At 44.1% G+C, this 20,947-nt stretch overlaps 1 protein-coding gene across 1 annotated transcript; it reads right to left on the bottom strand.

The window, feature by feature from the left end:
• Nucleotides 1–713: 713 nt before the first annotated feature.
• APOLD1 (apolipoprotein L domain containing 1) lies at nt 714–11,720 on the bottom strand. Its single transcript, XM_089920331.1, has one exon. It carries the CDS (start codon nt 10,253–10,255, stop codon nt 9,515–9,517), a length of 741 nt encoding a protein of 246 aa, XP_089776457.1. The 5' UTR covers nt 10,256–11,720; the 3' UTR covers nt 714–9,514.
• Between the last annotated feature and the right edge of the window lie 9,227 nt (nt 11,721–20,947).

Genomic DNA, 20,947 nt, shown 5'->3' with positions numbered 1-20,947 from the left:
AAAGTCCTTACAACTGTCCGTAAAGCCCTACATGTTCCAGCCGACATCCCTCCGAACTCATTCCGTCACTGCACTTCCCCTCCCCTACTCCACCCTCACTGTTCCTTAAACACATCAGGCATGCGTCTGCCTCAGCCTCTTTGTCCTTTCTGCTCCCTTCACCTGGCATTCTCTGTCCTCAGGTACCCTCTTGGCTCTCTCCCCCACCAACTTCAGGTCTTCACTCAAGTGTCACCTTGTCATCAAGGTCTTGCAAACCACCCCCTCCCCATACTCTCTCTCTCTCTCTCCCTGTTTTGTTTTTCTTCATGGCACTTATCGCCAATGGTAAGCAGAATAATGACCCCAAAGATGCACACATCCCAATCCCTAGAATCTGTGAACATTTTATGTTACATGGCAAAGGGGAATTAGGTTACAGATGGAATAAAGGTCACTAATCACCTGACCTTAAAATTGGGAGATAATCTTGGATTGTCCAGGTGGCCCCAATGTAATCAAAGGGCCCTGAAAGTGGAAGAAAAGGCAGAAGTTCAGAGTGGCACAGTGGGGAAGCACTCAATCATCATTGCAGGCTTTGAAGAGGGTGGAAGAGGGTCATAAGCTGAGGAAAGCAGCAGCCTGTAGAAGGTGGAAAAGGCAAGAAAACAGATCCTCCCTGAGATCCTCCCGATAGGATCATAGCCCTGTCAACTACCTTATGTTAGCTCAGTGAGACCCACATCAGACTTCTGTCTGTAAGAAAATTAGTTTGTGTTATTTTAAGCCACTAAGTTTGCAATAACTTGTTACAGCAGCAATCGCAAACGAATACACACCATCTTGCAAACCAGACGTTTATTTCTTTATGTCTGTGCTCCCTGTCATCACTAGAATCAAAGTCCATGACAGTCAAGACATTTGACTGTTTCTGTTCACTATACTATGCTCAGTGCCTAGAAATAGGCCAAGCGAATAGTAGGCACTCAATAACTATTTAGTGGAATGAATGATTAGCCGAGTGTCTGCAGGTGTGTAGTGTATATGGGAGGGGTTGAGGAAGGAGAGATGAAGCAGCCATTGTGATGTGGAAAGGCCATATCCTTGTGTGTAAAAGACGTCGTGAACTAAACCGAGCTTTGGAGACAGGTTATTACCCTGAGCCAAGATTGGTCATTCCTGGTGAGGACAGAAGCCCGACAGCTTTCCTTGTGAGTAAGGCAGTGGTACGGAGACAAGGTCCACTCTGAGGGTGGTACACAAAGGAAAAACCTCACTTAGCAGCTCCTGCACACCGGTGTCCCCCTCTCCTGTTCTGAGAGGTGAATGTGAATTAGCAACTTCAAGACAGAGCTTACAGAACTGGTCACATTGGAGAGGAGGGACATGGAACCCCAGGTCACTCTGAAGTCTTCCCTTCTTTGGATAACACGCCTTTAAAAGGAGGCCTCTCTGGGGAGGAAAGATTTCAGAGGTCAGGAAGTTCATTGTCATCTCCATAGATTTATGATTCAGCTACAAAATAGTGCTGACCTAGAACTGGGCGTGCATTTTCTTTTTATGCCAACTGCACAGGTTTAAGAGCCTGTGGAGGTGAGACATCAATTTCAACCACCTTTCCTCTCTGCTCCTGTTTCTCACCATCGAAGGTCCTGCAAACAGTTTGTTTTGTTGGTATGTGGTGGTCTGATTCTTCCCTCCAGGTCACTCAAAACCAGGATACCTGCAGCTTCATGGAGGATATTCCCCTAGGGATGGCCCAACCCTGCCTATCCCAGCTGCTTGCCCTCTGCTTTCCACCTTCATCCCCCTCCTAAGGCTCCTCCCCGCTTGGACCTGTTCTTCCAGACTCGGCCCTTTTTGCAAAGTCCATAAAGTACTTTATTGTTTTTTCCATTAAAACCACGGGATTGGGACTTCCCTGGTGGTCCGGGGGTAAGACTCTGCACTCCCAATGCGGGGGGCCCGGGTTCGATCCCTTGTCGGGGAACTAGATCCCACGTGCATGCCCCAACTAAGAGTTCACACGCTGCAACTAAGAAGTCCGCATGCCACAACTAAGACCTGGAGCAACCTAAATAAATAAATAAATAAATGAAATGAAAAGAACTCCACAGGATTAAGTCTGTCTTAGCCCTTCTCAGCATCACCCATCATAATCCACGGTTAAAATATAACAAACGTCGCAGGAACCCTCTCTGGGGTGTGTATTCAAATTCAGAGTCAAGTTTTAGGTAAGGTGATGCTCCATTAGATTGTAATATGAGGAAATCCATGATTTATGTCAATGAATCAAGGATTGGAGTATAGCATGAATTTGAGCAGAAAGAACCTGGAATCGGGAAAACCAGTTTGAAGGTTGTTGGAAGCGTTAGGAGGTAAAAGCCTACATGGGTTAGGGTAGCAGTGGAATGGATCAGAAAGCACTAGAGAGACATTTAAGGGGAAGGATACACCTTGGCAAAGGTATATCAGAGAAATAAGGGAGGGAAAGACTGGGAGATAAGAATGAGATTTCAAGGTAGGCAGCTGGGATACCGATGTTGCCTTTTTTTTTTTTTTTTTTTTTGCGGTACGAGGGCCTCTCACTGCTGTGGCCTCTCCCGTTGCGGAGCACAGGCTCCGGACGCGCAGGCTCAGCGGCCATGGCTCACGGGCCCAGCCGCTCCGCGGCATGTGGGATCTTCGCGGACCAGGGCACGAACCCGCGTCCCCTGCATCAGCAGGCGGACCCCCAACCATTGCGCCACCAGGCAGTGGAGTCCTAACCACGGGACTGCCAGGGAATTCCCTCCAGTGATAATTAGATGATGGTAGAGTGTGAATTGCCAGAGGTGCTCAAACATCAAAGAAAGGTCCTTTGAGTAACAGAGAAATCAACAGAAATGCTTTCCTTGAGGTCTTGAAAATTAATAACTTGTTGATGGTTAAAAAAAAAAAAAGAAAGAAAGTCCAACAATTAATAGTGTTTGCCATGCAAAAGCTCAGGGAGCAATGTTAAAAACAAATCATCCAGAGACAAAGCATTATTATTTTGAATAATTTTATGATTATTAGAGTCTTATTCCTATTCACACCTGTCTACTCACCCACAAGTGTCCAGCAGATTTAGTTCATAGCTACCATACTGAAATTGAATACACACCCCTAACAGGAAGAAAACTGACAAGCAGGTTCAGTGGTAGTTTCGATGGAATGACCCCAAGTAGTTTCATTTCCAGAGGTTTTTATGCAAGATCTGGAAAGGCCTGTTGAACCAGTAATTCCTTTATTCATGTCTGTGTGGGCTTTTTCCATACCTTCATCCCAATACATCAACAGCTAGCAAAACTCTCTTATTAATCACATCCTTCCGTTTCACGTGTTTTGTTCACAAGAATGTTGCCATGTCTGGGACGTCTGGGGCAGCATTACAAAATACCTATGCACAAGTTTTTACAATCCAAACTGAAGTTTCATCTTTCTCAAATTGCCCCTATATTGCTGTTTGCACATCCTAGCCATTTGCAAAACTGCATTCTAATTTCTTATCAATTAACCTACTGGTATCAGAGTATACCCTACCTGAATGACTAGATTGTTGGGGCCATAAGATCTAGAACCCTGTCTGCACTGCTCACAAATGACAGTAGGTGATGCAAGGTGAGTACTCAGTAAATGTTTTCTGGATGAATGAATCTGTCAGCCTTGTTATTAATGTTGTCACTCTTGTGGGCCATTATTTTACATTAGGAATATACTTGGTCTCAGAAGAACTAAGGGCATAACTCTGGAGTCAGGCTACCAGGATTCAAATCCTGGGGCAGCTCTTGCTAGCTGTACAACCTTTCAGTTCTTTACCTTCTTTATCTAACAATATGCGGTAATTACAGTGTCTACCTCATAAGATGTTTGTAAGTGTGACAACACATGTCAAATTGTACTTAGAACAATACCTAGTAAGTTTTCCATAAATGTTAACTACCATTATCATCTTTAAATATCCACATTTATTTTCTAACTTTATTATCTAAATGTCATTTTATTTAAGCATTTAGAAAAGTATTGTTCTGTAATGAAATTTTGACAGTGCAGTTTTTTGTTTGTTTGTTTGTTTGCGGTACTGTTGTGGCCTCTGCCGTTGCGGAGCACAGGCTCCGGAAGCGCAGACCCAGAGGCCATGGCTCATGGGCCCAGCCGCTCCGTGGCATGTGGGATCCTTGCGGACCGGGGCACGACCCCGTGTCCCCCGCATCAGCAGGCGGACTCTCAACCACTGCGCCACCAGGGAAGCCCCGACGGTGCAGTTTTTTAAATTTTAATTTTATTGGAGGATAGTTGATTTACAATGTTGTGTTAGTTTCAAGTGTACAGCATAGTGATTCAGTTATACATATACATATATTCATTCTTTTTTAGATTCTTTTCTCATATAGGTTATCCCAGAATATTGAGTAGAGTTCCCTGTGCTACAAAATAGGTCCTCGTTGGTTATCTATCTTATATGTATAGTGTGTGTGTGTTCATGCCAATCTCCTGATTCATCCCTCCCCCACCACCCACGTTTCCCCTTTGGTAACCATAAGTTTGTTTTTGATATCTGTAAGTCTGTTTCTGTTTTGTAAATAAGTTCAGTGCAGTTTGAATAACAAGATCAGTTTTAATAAATGTCCCCATGTCAACCAGGGAAAATGGCACAAAAAATTTGGAGCCTAAAAGAAAGATTTTAGATATCACTGCCCTTCCCCAACTCCCTTTACACAAAAAGCTTCTCCCAATTACAACTGTTTTATTAATTTAGCAACTGGATGCGCACAAATGCTGGAACAAGTCCTGCTGTGGCTGCCCTGTGCTCTTGAGAGTCAGAGGCCTTGGCCATGACTCATTGCTAAAGTTCTGGGGCAAATCAGGTTGCAGACCTGCCAGCACTCCCATCCCTGGGGTTACACTGGAAACACAGAATGGGATTAAACGTCATTCTCTGCAGGCGTAGCTTCGTATGGACGAGCTTTATCTGTACAGGCAAGACCACGTTGGAGGGGCTTCTCTCCACAACCCAGTGCTAAGGCCAATCAGAACTGGGGGATGCTGAGGGTCCCTAAGGTTCATTCCTGCCCCTTAGGGGTCTCGTTTCAACAGCACAATTTCCCCTCTTCTAACAGCTCTCTGGTTGCTAAGGGATTATTTCCAGATCTTAGGGCTCACTCTTTGTCCTAGTCCAGACCACAGCAGGGTTTACTTTCCTCTTATGAGTTTGCCAGGAGCAAAAAGTAACAATTTTCCAAACTCCTGTCAACTCAACAAGGAGAGATTTATTGCAATTAACTAAAAGGTTACTTCTTATGACAGGAATACCATATGCTTTACCAAAGATATGGTCCCAGCTTGTGGCTGGCCTTCGCAAACAGCCAGGATCCTGCCAGCACAGCCTTTTTTTTTCTTTTTTCGGTTGCACAGTCATTAACAGTGCAACATCCAGGGATGTTTCCAAGATGCGGACTCAGGCTGGGACTCAGATAACGAGATTACCTCCAGGTTACCTTCAGCAGAAGTTCTCAACTCACTGCAGCAACCACTGTAGGCTCTTTGTTTGGACTGCTGGCCCCTCGACCCAATGTCCATCCTACTTTTTGTCCTTACAAACAGAATCCTAGGTGTTTGGGGAACAGCTAGTTCTTAGCTAAAAGTACTACATTTCCCAGCTTGCTTTGCACGGTTAAGATCAGTGACTTGCCAGGTGAAGTCCCGTGGAGACTCCTGGGAAAGTTTTGCCTTCCCTCTCTGCCTCTCTCTAGCGTTTGGGTTTTGTGAAGCCTAATTTGGCTGATTCTGGGATTCTTTTCAATTACTTCTCAGGTTATAATTATGTTCAAAGGTTTGAAACTGCTGGAAGTCTGATTTCTAGATAATAAGAGAATTCCTATACATGAGTTGATAACTCTTTAAAAATTGATCTAGGGCTTCCCTGGTGGCGCAGTGGTTGAGAGTCCGCCTGCCGATGCAGAGGACGCGGGTTCGTGCCCCGGTCCGGGAGGATCGCACATGCGGCAGAGCGGCTGGGCCCGTGAGCCATGGCCACTGAGCCTGCGCGTCTGGAGCCTGTGCTCCGCAACGGGAGAGGCCACGGCAGTGAGAGGCCCGCGTACCGAAAAAAAAAAAAAAAAGAAGTTGGGAATTCCCTGGCGGTCCAGGGGTTAGGACTCGGTGCTTTCACTGCCGGGCCCAGGTTTGATCGCTGGTTGGGGAAATAAGATCTCACAAGCCAGCATAGCACGGCCAAAAAAAAAAAGAAGAAGAAGAAGATGTTTGAGGACTGGGCAATTTATTTCAATAAAGGGAAGGACTGATTTTGCTACAATGGGAAAAAAAATGTGGAATTCAAACTTTGCTGCATTTAATGGTATCCCCATTTATCTCTGCACGATGTCTTTCTCTCAACATCTCCATTCCTTCTACTTTCTTTTCACGCCAAGGCTTTGAGTGAGAAATATATCAAGTTGACAAATTGTTTGACATATCTGATCTACAGTGCCTTCTACACCACTCTTCTCTCTCTTTTTTCTCCCAGTAAATACTTTTGACTTTGACATTTACCACATTGGAAATAACAGGCGCCTGAGGACAAATGCATCAAAGTGATTAGAATCAGAAATGTCTGCTAAGGATTATCTTTTTAATAGAGTAGAATGTAGCTTTATTGAACCCTTGAAATGCAGAACCAAATGAATCTCCTTTATTGTGAAAGAAAACAATCCACAGGATTGTAAACCCCAGAAACCAACAGAAGCACTTAAACCTTCAATATGAACATATTTATTTTTCGAACTCGGGTATTTTTCTGAAGTACACTTGTAATCTAAATACCCCTTTCTCTTCTTCCCTTTACAACATACCATTTCAATCTGTTTTATAGAATGAAGGCCTTAAGGAAAAGCCTTATTCACATTCCCACAAAAGAAATAAAGAAAATGCTTGTCTCTAGGATCCATTTAACTGAACTTGACTTAAATCCTGGTAGAGGCTTCCATCTTTATAATAGACACATAAGAGGATAGATGCTCTTTCATTATCAACAGATTCCTCTTAATATGGTTAAGCAGTTCATTAAATTATTCAAATGCATTTACTGAGCTCCTATAACGTGCAAAGTATTGTTCCAAAGTAGACACCCTGCCTTAGATGTACAGTGGGTCACTGAAATTATAACTTCAAGAGTTTAAGACTTCGATACATGCAAAATACCCTAATAATATGAAATGGTTGCTGTTGCTGCCGCTGAGGCTGGGGCTTCCAAAAATGCCCAGTTTATTTCTGGGGAACGGCTCAGGCACTGGAAGAATATAATTTAAACTTAAGCATTAATAAAAGATGAGGTTAGGCAGTGATTGTACCTTTATAACATAACACAACCCTGTGAAGTACATTCTGGTCATCTAAAATGCTAGCATCTGTGCAAGGCAATCTAGGAAATGACACCGGTTTAAAAAAACACAACTGGTACCAACTTCAGAATAAACCAGGATACAGATCCATTGCCATTTATAGGAAAAATAAAAATATAGAAACATCAACCCCTCTCCCCAGCACTGAAATTACACTTCCTCAGACACCCTGCCATCATTGGGAAGCATGGGGGTCAACTGGGTAAATTTAAAGCATATTAGATAATTAAATAATACAGCCAAGTTTTATTGTGCGTGTGGTCCCAAAGACTTTTCAACAGTACATTTGTAGGAATGGAAATTGAAGAAATTGGAAGTATTTTCTAAGAGACAGTTTACAGATTTCTTACAGCTCCCAAAGTGAAAATATAACACATCACCATCATAACACAAGCTAATTTGTCTATCGCCCATAAAACCCAACTTCACAGGACATCAGGCTTCCAAGTGCTTCCTTCATATGCCTCTAATTGGTTTTTTTCCCCCCTGAACGAAATAGGGAAGGCTTTTCAGGTCAAGTGTTATCTGCTGGCAAAGTCTTGTACCTTCAGGATAGATACGCTTGCATCATCTGTATATTGACAAGTCAAGCCTCCATTTGTAAGCTTAAATTCAGCTCCTGGTCTCTCTATTCAGAACTTCCCACATTTACTTAAAAGGTTCATTTAAAACACTGGGGGAAAAAATTCCCCTCTGAAGGAGAGAGACTTATTCAAGGAAAGCAATGCTATTTTCAGCTCATGGCCCACCTTAGAAAGGCAAACTCAGCTTCATCTCCCGAAAAGAACCTCAGTAGTCTCCCATTCAGCAACTTGCTATTCCTATTATTTCCTAACGTTGTGGTTAAATAAAATTAAAGGTTAATAATAAACAATAATTAAATAAGAAACTTAAAATAAATAATTAAAAAATGGTCTGGAGGTTTTCAGAGAAGGTAATAAAAGTCAATTTCCATTAAATTCACATTCCTTTCTGTACCAGTTTTTACAACGAGTGGGCAACACTGCCCTCTAAAGGGCTGATACTGTTACATCCCTTAGTTCACCTGGCAGGAAATTGCCCCAGGAAGCATTGACACAGCCGTCCCCACGCACCTTCTTTCTTTTACCTCTGGGACACTGTCCTTGACCTTTTGTGAATGACTCTGAAGACCACGGAACCCAGAGAGGCTATAGACTTCGTGAAAGCTCATCAGAGGATCAGAAACCAACATCCCTTGCAGCGGTTTTCAAACCTTATCCGGCATCAGATCACCCCAAGAGCTTGTTTCAACACAGGTTGCTGCGCCCCACCTCCAGAATTTCTGACTCCTTAAGTCTAGAGTTGAGGCCAAGAATTTGCCTTTCTAGCAAGTCCCCAGGTGACGCTGCCAGCCCAGGGGGCCACACTTTGTGACCCAGACACTGTGCTTGGCACTTTATCTCAATTAATACCTCCCAACAGGGTGAGGTTTTAGCATCCATTTTACAGACCAGTAAGCCAAGTCTTAGACAGTAAACCCAGGACTAACTCAAAAGCCATCGCTCCCTTCTCTGCGCTATGATGTCAGTAAACGAAGCTGTTAGTCATTTCCTCTTCCTTGGCCTCAGTTTCTTCTGCAAGGGGGTGGGACTTAGGTGACCATTTAGTTGGTTTCCCCTCTCAGAGTACCTTGGAGGTCTGGATATGAAGACACCCAGGAAGGTCCACTCCATCTGCAGGCTGCATCTATGAGTGGGCATGCTGAGAGGGGAGGGGACACGTGTTAGCGGGAGGTGCCTCTCTTGGGTTCTGAACCCTCCTACACAGTTCCGAGAGGGTCTGATTTGCTCTGGATTCTGGATTTCTTTGTACTCAGAAACTCTGGCAGAGAGGTTTTAAAGCTAGTGTCTCCTCTTAGAGGTTTTTTGAGGACTTCAAAGCCTAGTGGGGCTTGGAGAAGACCCAAAGGGTAGCAATGTCTGCAACCCTCTCCAGCCTCGGCTCAAACCACTGTTCTCAAACTGTTGAACAGTTTTTCTCATCCTTTGCATTCAGCTCCTAACCCAACTTGGTGTTTTCCTGAGGGAGCTACAAATCTGGAGCATCCCATGGGGATGGTTTCTGGCCTCGGTCATTAGGGGGAAAAGATATTCTCAGAAAAACAGCCCAGCGGACTGGTTAGCAGAGATCTTGAGGTCGTGGCCACGGCTGCTCTTCGTGTAGAGCTGGACTCTGGACTCCAGTTGCTCGCTGAGCTTGTCCAGAGCCCCGGTGCAGGACTCCAGGTTCTCGGCCAGTTTCTGGATCTTGGCCTTCAGCACGGCCTGGCTAATCCTGGTGGCACCCTCGGCCCGCCTGGGGATGAGGAAACCGCGGGAGCCAAAGAAGACGATGAAGTAGACCGAGTTGTACAGCGCGATGGAGGCGTTCCTCCCGCTCTGCAGCAGCTGGCGGTCCCCGCGGCCCTGCCCGCGAAGGAAGAAGTCGAGGCAGCTCAGGATCTCGCGCATCTGGTCCTGGCAGGTGGCCGCGATCTCCTGCACCCGCCGCAACTCCCGGGAGTTGCAGAAGATCAGGGAGAGGTCGGACGTGATGGTGACGGCCCCTCCGGCGGCGGCCACCCCCAGCCCCACGGCCGACGCCAGCAGAGAGACCCCCAGGGTGACGGGGCTGAGCGAGAGTCCCACGATGGCTGCGACCGCGCCCGCCGCGCTCAGCGAGCTGCCCGCCACGTTGGCCGCCAGGGAACGCCGGCGGAGGCGCTCGAGGCGCCGGGCCACCTCGCGCAGGCGCAGCAGCTGCCCGTGCAGCATGCCGCGGCGGTCCAACAACAGGCCCTGGAAGCGGCGCAGCGCATCCGCGCCCTGCAGCTCCCGGGCCTCCGGCCCCTCCATGCCCTGCGGGGACACGACACGCGATTAGCCCGGAGTCAAGCACAACAGCTGCTTCCACCCAAGGGGAAACGGGTCATTTTCCAGTGAGTCATGTGTCAAGTTCTGAAAGACCCGTTCTATAATCTGGGACAAGTCCTCCAGTTCTCAGGACCTTAAATCCGAGTAAGCCAATAGGAAGAATGCTCTTGTCCGCTTTTTCTCCCAGGGTACGCCAAGGATGGATTTTCTTATCTGCTAAATAAGGGAGTGGTGGTATTAGAAGTCCACTGCAATATTGAGGCCTCTCCTCTGAAAGGTGACACTTTGCAAGCCTTACGTTGTACCCCTTTACAAGGCCCTTTCCTTACATGAAGACTGGGATCCTAAGAGTTTTGCAATACTCTTATTGCAAAAGGGTTGTTTTCTTCTTTTTCTCTCTGATGAGTGAAAAACACAAGCCACCAAAAACTCAAAAATCACACCGTCTATCAAGTGTAAGGAAACTAATCTTTCTAAGTTAGATGCTCGCCTGAAGCAACTCTTCTGCTTGTTTTTTTTTCCCTGTCTCTTATCTTAGAATCAAGCCTAAGATGTGGTTTGCGCCACTTCTTCTAATTAGAGCTCATCGGGTCTTCAGAAATTTCATTCTTTGATGTGTGCTTAATTAAAAATAAATTACATTAAATTAGCACCACTATGTCCCTCTATTATGAAAGCTTCCTTTAAAAGTGAGGAACGATTTTAAAAGTGGCCAAAAATTTTTTAACAACTCACTGAGGGCTACCTGTACCAAGTTGAATTGAGGCCAATTGAAGATGACTGACAGAGAGAACTGTCCATCCTGGGTAAAAGTACATCCTTCCTAGTTGCCAAAAATCCCTCCCTTCATATCCACTGTACTCCTTATTATCAGGAACTTCTTGGAAGAGGCACAGAAGCCACAGAAATGGAAGATTTCACTACTGTGAGATATCAGGGCAGAAATCATCATTCTCAACTGGAAGATGAGGAAATCGAAACACAGACACATTCTAGATGCAGCTGATTCTTCAGAGCCCAGTCTAGAATCTTGGTCTCCTGACTCCTAAGTCTTCACTTTACTTGCATGCCTCCATAATTCCACCCACCACTGACAAATTTACAGATAAAGACACCTCTGAGCAAAATGAGACAAAGTTACTCAAAGTATATAACAGACCAAGGATATAACCCCAGTATTACAAGTCCAATGGCTATTTTTCAGACAGCATCCCTCTGGCCTCCCCACTTACCATGCACTTCGGGCTATCTCCGGGAAAGAAAAATCTGAGGCTGTTTCTGGATGAGCACGCTTTATAGTTCCAGAGAGCCAATGACTGCACTGGGAAAGCCTTGTCTCATTCTGAGAATTTGCCATTTCCTGTTCTGGCCCCTGCTGCCTCCATCCAGAAGGATGTGACATGGTGGAAAATGACACACCAGCCTCGCAGCACATCCCGTATTTAGGAAATGAACATTGTGTGTTCGCTTTCCTCCAAACGCAGGAAAAGAGCCACAGGCTCTTCCCCGACTTGAAACAAGTGTTGTCATTGTCCCAGGGGGCATACCCTGCCTTTCCTCTCCTCTCCTGAGAATAGCTAATGACGTTATCTGGTAGGACATCTAACGCACCCCAGGCTGACCAATTATAGTGTTTCTTGAGAGGCTACCATTACAAAATCACTTTTTAAAAAGAAAAAGGAAGGAGGGGATTCTCTTGTGTCTAACAGAGCCACTCGCAACCCACTCCTGTGTTTTAAAAGAAGCACCGTGAATCTGTGAGCATTTGAAACACGTGGTTCACTCTGCGCGCAGCCCTCAGAATGCAAAACCACGCCCACAGGAAGTGCTGCGTGCAGTTTGGGGCATCTCCAGCTGTGGAGGAGATATTGGAGGTCCCAGAAAGGGCACACCTCAAGCCAAATGCGTCAGAAGAATCAATGGGGTCAGGCTGCACAAGGAGCTAATTATACACTTTCAACAGCAGCAGGGATTCGGCTTCCTGGGTTGTCATCTGAAGCAGCAATTGTAGCCCAGGCAATAGTTATATGAATGCATTCTACCCCACGTAATGAAGCACGGGCTGAAGGGCAATTTTCTGGATCATTCGGGAGAGGAAAACGTGTATAGCATCTGTGGATGCTTTCTGGGGCAATCACATAGGTGGTGGCAGTTCAGCCTGGAAGCTTCCTACCACAGGGTCCCAGATATATCATCCTTCTTCTAACACTCTTACCTTCAAATAAGGAAGGCCAAAGTGGATTTAAACTTAAATAATTATTGTCTCAGATCTCTGGTTCATCTGGAAAACCTTAACAGCCATATCTTTCTGGAACACAATTAAATCCACCACCATTATAACTAGACATTGCATTGATCAACACCATGCCATTTGCTGCTCTCACGATCACGGTCCTTTTGAACTTGATTTTTCTGAATTTGATCCAAGTCCAAATATTCTGGTAACAGCTCCTCAAAGGATAAACATAACCCTTAGTCAGGGGCCTTCAGTGTCTGTCTGTGCTTTTGAGGTAAGAAATAGGAAAATGTCTTCCTCTGACCCCATAGACATAATCACTCCGACGGGAATGTAAGGTAGGGTGAATGGGGAGTAGGGTAGGCAGGAAGTGAGACAATGTAACCCTGATTCTCAGTTCCCATATGCTCCTCTAACTGCCCTGGACATTTTCTTGTGTGTTTTGGGTTTAGATGAGCACAAATAAATCTTTATTTCATGGATGGCGACTGTTGCTGGGACACAGAGAGGGTCATCATCTCCGGAGCATCAGTAACCATAGTACAGAGCTAGGAAGAAGAGGAGAAGGTATAGGAGAATGGACAGCACGGGTACTGACCTCAGCCCACATCCTGGAATTTGTTTTTCTCTATGTTATAAAGCCATATTCTTCAGGTTTGTGGGGGGTTTTTTGTTGTTGTTGTTGTTTGCGCTACGCAGGCCTGTCACTGTTGCGGCCTCTCCCATTGCGAAAACAGGCTCCAGACGCACAGGCCCAGCGGCTATGGTTCACGGGCCCAGCCGCTCCGCGGCATGTGGGATCTTCCCGGACCGGGGCACGAGCCCGCGTCCCCTGCATCGGCAGGCGGACTCTCAACCACTGCGCCACCAGGGAAGCCCCAGGTTTGTGTTTTTATGAAGCAAAAAGGATTCAGTCATTTGACAGTTTGGGCTTGTTGCGGTTTTACTGCTTATAAAAACCTGCTCCTTCACATCATTTCTAAGAATGGACACTTGAACATAACACTTAGATTCGGCATTTATTTACTTTCATATATTTAAGCACAATAAGAAATTTGAGGAATAATTGAAGGTATTTTGATTAAAAGTGTTATATAGGCAGTTCCTCCCAAAATCTGTGGACTGCACCCTCAAACTTCTTTTCTAAATTGTTTTTTGGGCCCTTATAACACATCACCCTGGAGAGGTTCTATTGAAAATGGTGATTGACCTTCAGATTAGCCTTCAGATCTGTTAAACCTATGATGCAGCTAAACCATACAATTAACAGTACTAGCTTGAATTCTGAGTCCTGGAACTGTAAGAAAATACAGTGCAGGAAAGAAAAAAGGAACAAAGCATAGGAATCTCTAGACTTCAGCCCTGGAGAACCTAGGTCCTGGAGTGGGGTCTGCAAAAACATAGGTGATTCTGAACTGCCACCAGGGCTGTGAACCACCTCTGTAAAAGCTGTGACTTTTCTGACCACCGGTTACATGGCAGCAGAAACAGTACATACAGCTAGTAGAGAGCAGTTTGTAAGTTAGGTTTTACATAGCTAAGTTATTAACAACCCATTAGTTTGGGGCCCCTAGTTAAAACTATCACATTGTAAAGATAAAGTGATAATTACATTCTGGGCCTCCCAGAGATCTAGAGAGGCCTGGGTCACCTCCATTTTTTAAGGGTCTCAGTGAATTTTTTTAAAAAAGAAGAAATTTTATAAACAACAAGGTCCTACTGTATAGGACAGAGAACTATATTCAGTGTCCTATGATAAACCATAATGGAAAAGACTATTAAAGAAAAGAATGTATATATGTATAACTGAATCACTTTGTTATACAGCAGAAATTTTTTTTTTTTTTTTTTATGGTACGCGGGCCTCTCACTGCTGTAATCCCTCCTGCTGCGGAGCGCAGGCTCAGCGGCCATGGCTCACGGGCCCAGGTGCTTCGCGGCACGTGGGGTCCTCCCGGACTGGGGCACGAACCCGCGTCCCCTGCATCGGCAGGCGGACTCTCAACCACTGCGCCACCAGGGAAGCCCTAGCAGAAATTTTTTAAATTAATTTTTATTGGAGTATAGTTGATTTACAATGTTGTGTTAGTTTCAGGTGTACAGCAAAGTGAATCAGTTGTACATATACATAGATCCACTCTTTTTTAGATTCTTTTCCCATGTAGGTCATTACAGAGTATTGAGTAGAGTTCCCTGTGCTATACAGTAGGTCCTTATTAGTTATCTATTTTATATGTAGTAGTGTATATATGCCAATCCCAATCTCCCAATTTATCCCTCCCCCGCTTCCCACTTGGTAACCATAAATTTGTTTTCTACACCTGTGACTATTTCTGTGGGGGTTTTATTCACATCTTTATTGGAGTATATCTGCTTTACAATGTTGTTAGTTTCTGCTGTACAACAAAGTGAATCAGTTATATGTATACATATATCCCCATATCCCTTCCCTCTTAAGCCTCTATTTCTGTTTTGTAAATAAGTTCATTTGTACCATTTTTTAAGATTCCACATATAAGCGAGATCATACGGTATTTGTGTTTCTCTGTCTGACTTACTTAGTATGACAATCCATCCTGGTCGCTACAGCAGAAATTAACACAACATTGTAAATCAACTATACTTCAATAAAAAATAAAAAAGAAGAAATTTTAAAGCAAGATATAAAAATTTGTGGTTTATTTCATTTAATTGCAATGTAATATATCTTACAATGTCAATATTTTGCTATTCACAAGATAATCACAGATTTATAAAACAGTGCACTACATTGGCAGTGTGACACAAGTTTAAAGTGATGTGATGATGGCTTTTTCCTTTTAACCTTTCTCAGTATATCTCAGTGACTGTACATAAAACCCTTTTTGGAGACAATATCAAAAGTGTAAAATTGAGACAATTTGTGAATGTGAGATTTAGGCCAAAGATCTTTCAGACTTTCTTTTGTACTGGGTCCTAATGTGTATAGTCCCAAATAAACAAAAATAAGTTAAAATAATAACACACATCCACCTGAGGATCTTTGCCCATGTTTTTTGTAAATTTCATGAGCATGTAAGTGCTCTAGCACATAGTAAAACTCAGATTTGCTTGTTGAATAAAAGTATTTTGATCCCTTGAAGAAGTGTCATTATTTTCATAATAATTTGATGAACCTGGTAGGAAATATAGAGCTCTTATTCTTTTTTTAAATATTTATTTATTTATTTTTGGCTGCGTTGGGTCTTTGCTGGAGCGGGGTCTGCTCTTCATTGCGGTGCACGGGCTTACTGCAGTGGCTTCTCTTGTTGCAGAGCTCGGGCTCTGGGCACACGGGCTTCAGTAGTTATGACACGCAGGCTCAGTAGTTGTGGCTCACGGGCTTAGTTGCTCCACGGCATGTGGGATCTTCCTGGACCAGGGCTTGAACCCATGCCCCCTGCACTGGCAGGCGGATTCTTAACCACTGTGCCACCAGGGAAGTCCCTAGAGCCCTTATTCTGCAAGATATCTATGTTGCATGAGATCTCAACTATTATTGTCATAAACTCATGGAGCTGCACAGGAAAGAAAAGACCCAGTGAATATTGAACACCATGCATTTTAATTTCTCCAAATTGGCCTCTGATCCTCATTAACGTACCCACACATCCTTAACCACTAGTGTTTAAACACTGGTCTGTGTTCTTTTTTCCATTTAACATTCCTCCAGATACACACTTCTCCATGATGACAGAGTCCTCACCCCTGTCTTTTTTTTTTTTTTTTGCGGTACGCGGGCCTCTCACTGTCGTGGCCTCTCCCGTTGCGGAGCACAGGCTCCGGACGCGCAGGCTCAGGGGCCATGGCTCACGGGCCCAGCCGCTCCGCGGCATGTGCGATCTTCCCGGACCGGGGCACGAACCCGTGTCCCCTGCATCGGCAGGCGGACTCTCAACCACTGTGCCACCAGGGAAGCCCACCCCTGTCATTTTTAATAGCTATGTTATAATCCCATTGTTTGCTTAGTCATTTCCCTATTAGACACTTGGATCGCTTCCAGTTTTTTTCACTCTTTTAACTAGAGTTGCCGGGAACATCTGCGTAAATTTTCCCTGTTTGGATTATTTCTTTGGGGAGTATTCACAAACAGGAAAATATCAAGTGAAGGGGAATGAACATTTTCATGGTTTTTGTTGTATGTTGTCATACTGCTTTCCAGAAGAACCAATTTATAATGTTTTTAGCTTTGTAAGAATCCCAGCTGCTGTGACACTACTCACAGTTTTCTTATACTCATGGTTAATGTTTTGGGTTTATTTCAGCTCCACAAACATGTATTGAATACCTACATGTGCCAGACATCATGCTAGATTCTGAGGATAAAGAGCTGGGTAAGGTACCGTGTCTGCCGTCCAGAATGGAGGCAATTCATTGGAAAGAAGGATACAGAACAAATAATTTCAATACCATGTGGGAAGTGCCAGGGATGAATGCACCAAGGGAAAGTGCATGCCTACAGAGCACTGGGTACAACCTTCTAGAAGCACTGATATTGAGCTGAACCTTGAGAGTTGAACAGAAGTGATTATTTGGACAAAAATTAGGAGGAAGAAGAGGACAAGCTAAGAGAACAGAATGGACAAAGGCATGGTGCAGCGTTCGGGATGCTTTAGGCAGTTTCCTATTGCTCAGCATAAAGTGGGAAGCTGGGGATGTCCAGGGATGAGGCTGAAGGGATAGGTGGGAGGCAAGTCATGATGGCTCTCAAATGCCATGTCGAGGAGAGGAAACTATCGAAGGCTTTGAATCTGTGGCTAAGGTTAGATTTGCCATCACTGACAGATGTGTGAGGGGTGGATTTCAGAGGCACACAGCTAAAAGCCAGGAGATAGTTAGAAGGCTGTTGAAGTAGATGAACAAGATCAGCATGGGTTTGGACAGTGTTGGTAGAAGAATGGAATGGATAATGTAAAATATATATTTTGGAAGCAAAATTTGGCAAATCGTTCTTAAAGCTTCTGCTCAGACATGATACCCATCATATCCACTTATATTCTATTGGTCAGTCAAGTCACATGGCCAAGACAAGGTCAATGGGTTAGAGAAGTATACCTCTCCCATATTAGGAGGCAAGAGGAAGAAATGCAAACCATCAGACCATCTACCAGAGTGCTTTCCTTGTAAAGGAGATAGGCCGAGATGAGCTGTGACACCACCAACCATTTCATGTTGTCTTTTCTTTCATCAGTTATTTCTTTGGAATTGCAGTCTCCACATGGGTATGGAAAGAATCTCACCCTGGCCAGTATAAACAAACTATTGCTGTGAGTCTGAGGAAACATGCTTGAGATTGGGAAAGGACCAAGGAGCTCTGTAGTACCAGAGCTGGAAGAACAGCAGCTGGTCTGTAGTTGGAATGACCTGTTCGGGTGTCACTGACCAACCACTGTTCTTTTTTTTTTTTTTTGGCGGTATGCGGGCCTCTCACTGCTGTGGCCTCTCCCGTCGCGGAGCACAGGCTCCGGACGCGCAGGCTCAGCGGCCGTGGCTCACGGGCCCAGCTGCTCCGTGGCATGTGGGATCTTGCTGGACCGGGGCACGAACCCGCGTCCCCTGCGGCAGGCGAACTCTTAACCACTGTGCCACCAGGGAAGGCCCACTGTTCTTTCTTGTCCTTGCATCACAATCAAAGTTCTAGGAGTGACCACTGGATTGGCTGAGCTTAGGTCAAGGGCCCATCCCCTGGCTGTACTGGGTGGTTAGAGAAAGGGTAAATCACCTTCAGCTTCCAAATGGAAAACAGTAACAGAACTTTACCCTCCCACCAACACTACATATAGTCAGACAGAAAAAAATTCACACTAGGAAATTATGGTTGGGGTGGTATATTAGGGAAAGGGAAACTGATGCTTGGAGGAAAAAAAGAAAAAGAAAACATCTTTGTTTTTTATCTAATTTGACCCACCTGGAGTTTATTATAGTACATGGTGGGAGTTAAGCTATTCTTGCCCAGAATGATCACTTTTATAAAATAGTAATATGCTTTTCTATAGATGTGTTATCACTGTCTTTGTCTTTTATTGATTTGTTACTGTTGTTTACATCTACTTCTAGAAACTCTATTCTATTTTACTGATCAGTTTACCTGTTTTGAATTCAATATAATATCATTTTGAAAATCACCGCTTGATAATATGATTTTTATTTTTAAAGAGAGAATCTATCATAATTGCCTCTTCCTGGAAAATCTTGCTTGTTCTGCACAAATCTGACACTGGGAGCTCTTCAATTGCCCCAGCCTCCCTAATGTGATAAACTGAAGCCAGTTTAAGTTTGTTCCACTTTCTCTTCCACAGGTGTGCACACCTGCACAGAATACCTGGGATTATGTGGGTGAAACATACATTACCTCATTAATACAGATGCGTCGGCCCCATGGGCCCTATTATAGTAACATCTTTACCACATGCCTTTTCCTCCGGCGCCAGAAAGACTGCAGCTCTGTCCACATCCCTTCGATAGCCGGAAAGATTCTCTTATCTCCCAGGACACCAGGAAACAATTACCTTTGTCTCTTCCTCTCCCAGGCTTACTCATTTTCTCCCAAGGTAGACATATGCAACAATCATTGCAACCTGGATTATAACACCTGCTTGTTCTGTATGTAGAGAAGCATAATAAATCTTAAGTGCTCCCTCAAATCTCAGATATTTGAATAGTTTCATTTTTAGCATGTCTCTTGTAGACAAGAGAATGTTAGATACTGGTTTTCTTTTTTAACTTTGTTTAAAGCCTATTTTTAATAAGAAGAATTCAGTCATTCCACATTAAATATTATAGTGAAGCAAGGGTGTATATTCCAACACCCTGAAAGTTGATTGTTCATATTCTAGTTTTTGCTTTTTAAAAAATAAATGGTTACTATAGTGGGTTTTTGACTCTATTTGCTTTTGAGTTAGATGAGAAAATAACTTTTCATAATCTACTTTTCCCCTAAAAATTTAGCACTTTAAAACTTATTTCTGCCTTTACTTTCTATGCTAAAAAAAAAAAGTTTAAACCACCTTTGAAAACGAGGGAAAGCAGATTCCTATAAGGTAGACCTCTATGTATACAGTGAAAACACGGGGCTTGAATCCTGAGTCTGTGGTTCCTGTGTGACTTTAGGCAAATCACTTAACCTCCCTGAGCCTCAATTGCCTTCACAGAGTTTTCATGATTAAATTAGAAATTGAATGTGGAATCCTTTTGAGATCTAGAAATTTGGGTGCAAATATAAGTTATTGGTACCTTTTCCCAAACCAGTGACTATTTGTGATTTCTGATGACCTTGTAGCCTTTTATTTATTTACTTTTAATTTTATTTATTTATTTATTTATTTTGGCTGCGTTGGGTCTTCGTTGCTGTGCGCGGGCTTCTCATTGCGGTGGCTTCTCTTGTTGCAGAACATGGGCTCTAGGAGCACGGTCTTCAGAAGTTGTGAAGCCCTGCTTTCTGACCTTTGCAACAGAGAACTATAACCAACACCAGAGCGGTTAAGATTGACTCTTTTACTTTAACAATAAAAAATAATAGGGTTTCCCTGGTGGTGCAGTGGTTGAGAATCCGCCTGCTGATGCAGGGGACACGGGTTCGTGCCCCGGTCCGGGAAGATCCCACGTGCCACGGAGCGGCTGAGCCCGTGAGCCATGGCCGCTGAGCCTGAGTGTCCGGAGCCTGTGCTCAGCAAAGGGAGAGGCCACAACGGTGAGAGGCCCGCATACTGCAAAAAATAATAATAGTAATAATAACAGATTTTGGGGGGTGTTTATGCAGTGCCCTTAAGTGAATTAACTGTTTAACAACCATTTAGGGGTCTCTCGTACCTTTGTCTTCATATTAGGCATAACAGTGCTTTTTTTTCATGGAAAATGTAGTTTATTTTCCTAACCACAATATAAATAGTTCTTGTAACAAATTCATATAGTATAAAAATGTCGAAAAGTTAGAAGGTTTTCCCCCTCCATCTGTTTTCACCCTCTAGAAGTAATATGAAGGTTTGTAGTTTGCTATGTGTTCTTCACAATGTCTACAATTATACAAATATGTGGCTGTGATTTTCTTTTACAAAATAGCATAGTGTTTATGGATTGCTGGGCAAATTTTTTCCACTGAGAAAATATGACCTAAATATTGTGCCTAAATATGACCTAAATAGAGTCATTCTCTATCTCCACAGATTATTTTTTGCCCTTTCCCTCTGCCTGCTCTGTGCCCCAGCAGCCTGTCTCCTGTGTACTGCCTCACTCAGCTTCCACTGCCAGACGCTTCTGATTGGGTCCAGCCCATGGGACATACCAGCAACAGATCAGAGCCTAAGAGGAAAGAAGTCAGAGTATTCCTTCCCTGCTTTCCCTTGCTTCAGCTCTGTCTTTTGCAATACAGTTGGCCCTCCATACCCTCAGGTTCCACATATATCCCTGTGAATACAGAGGAC

Source organism: Delphinapterus leucas, chromosome 11, assembly GCF_059928025.1.
Source record: "Delphinapterus leucas isolate spDelLeu-1000000601 "Yukka" chromosome 11, BTC_Dleu_Yukka2, whole genome shotgun sequence".
In the NCBI taxonomy this organism is placed as follows: domain Eukaryota; kingdom Metazoa; phylum Chordata; class Mammalia; order Artiodactyla; family Monodontidae; genus Delphinapterus; species Delphinapterus leucas.
This window is presented reverse-complemented; position numbering and strand designations above follow the sequence as displayed.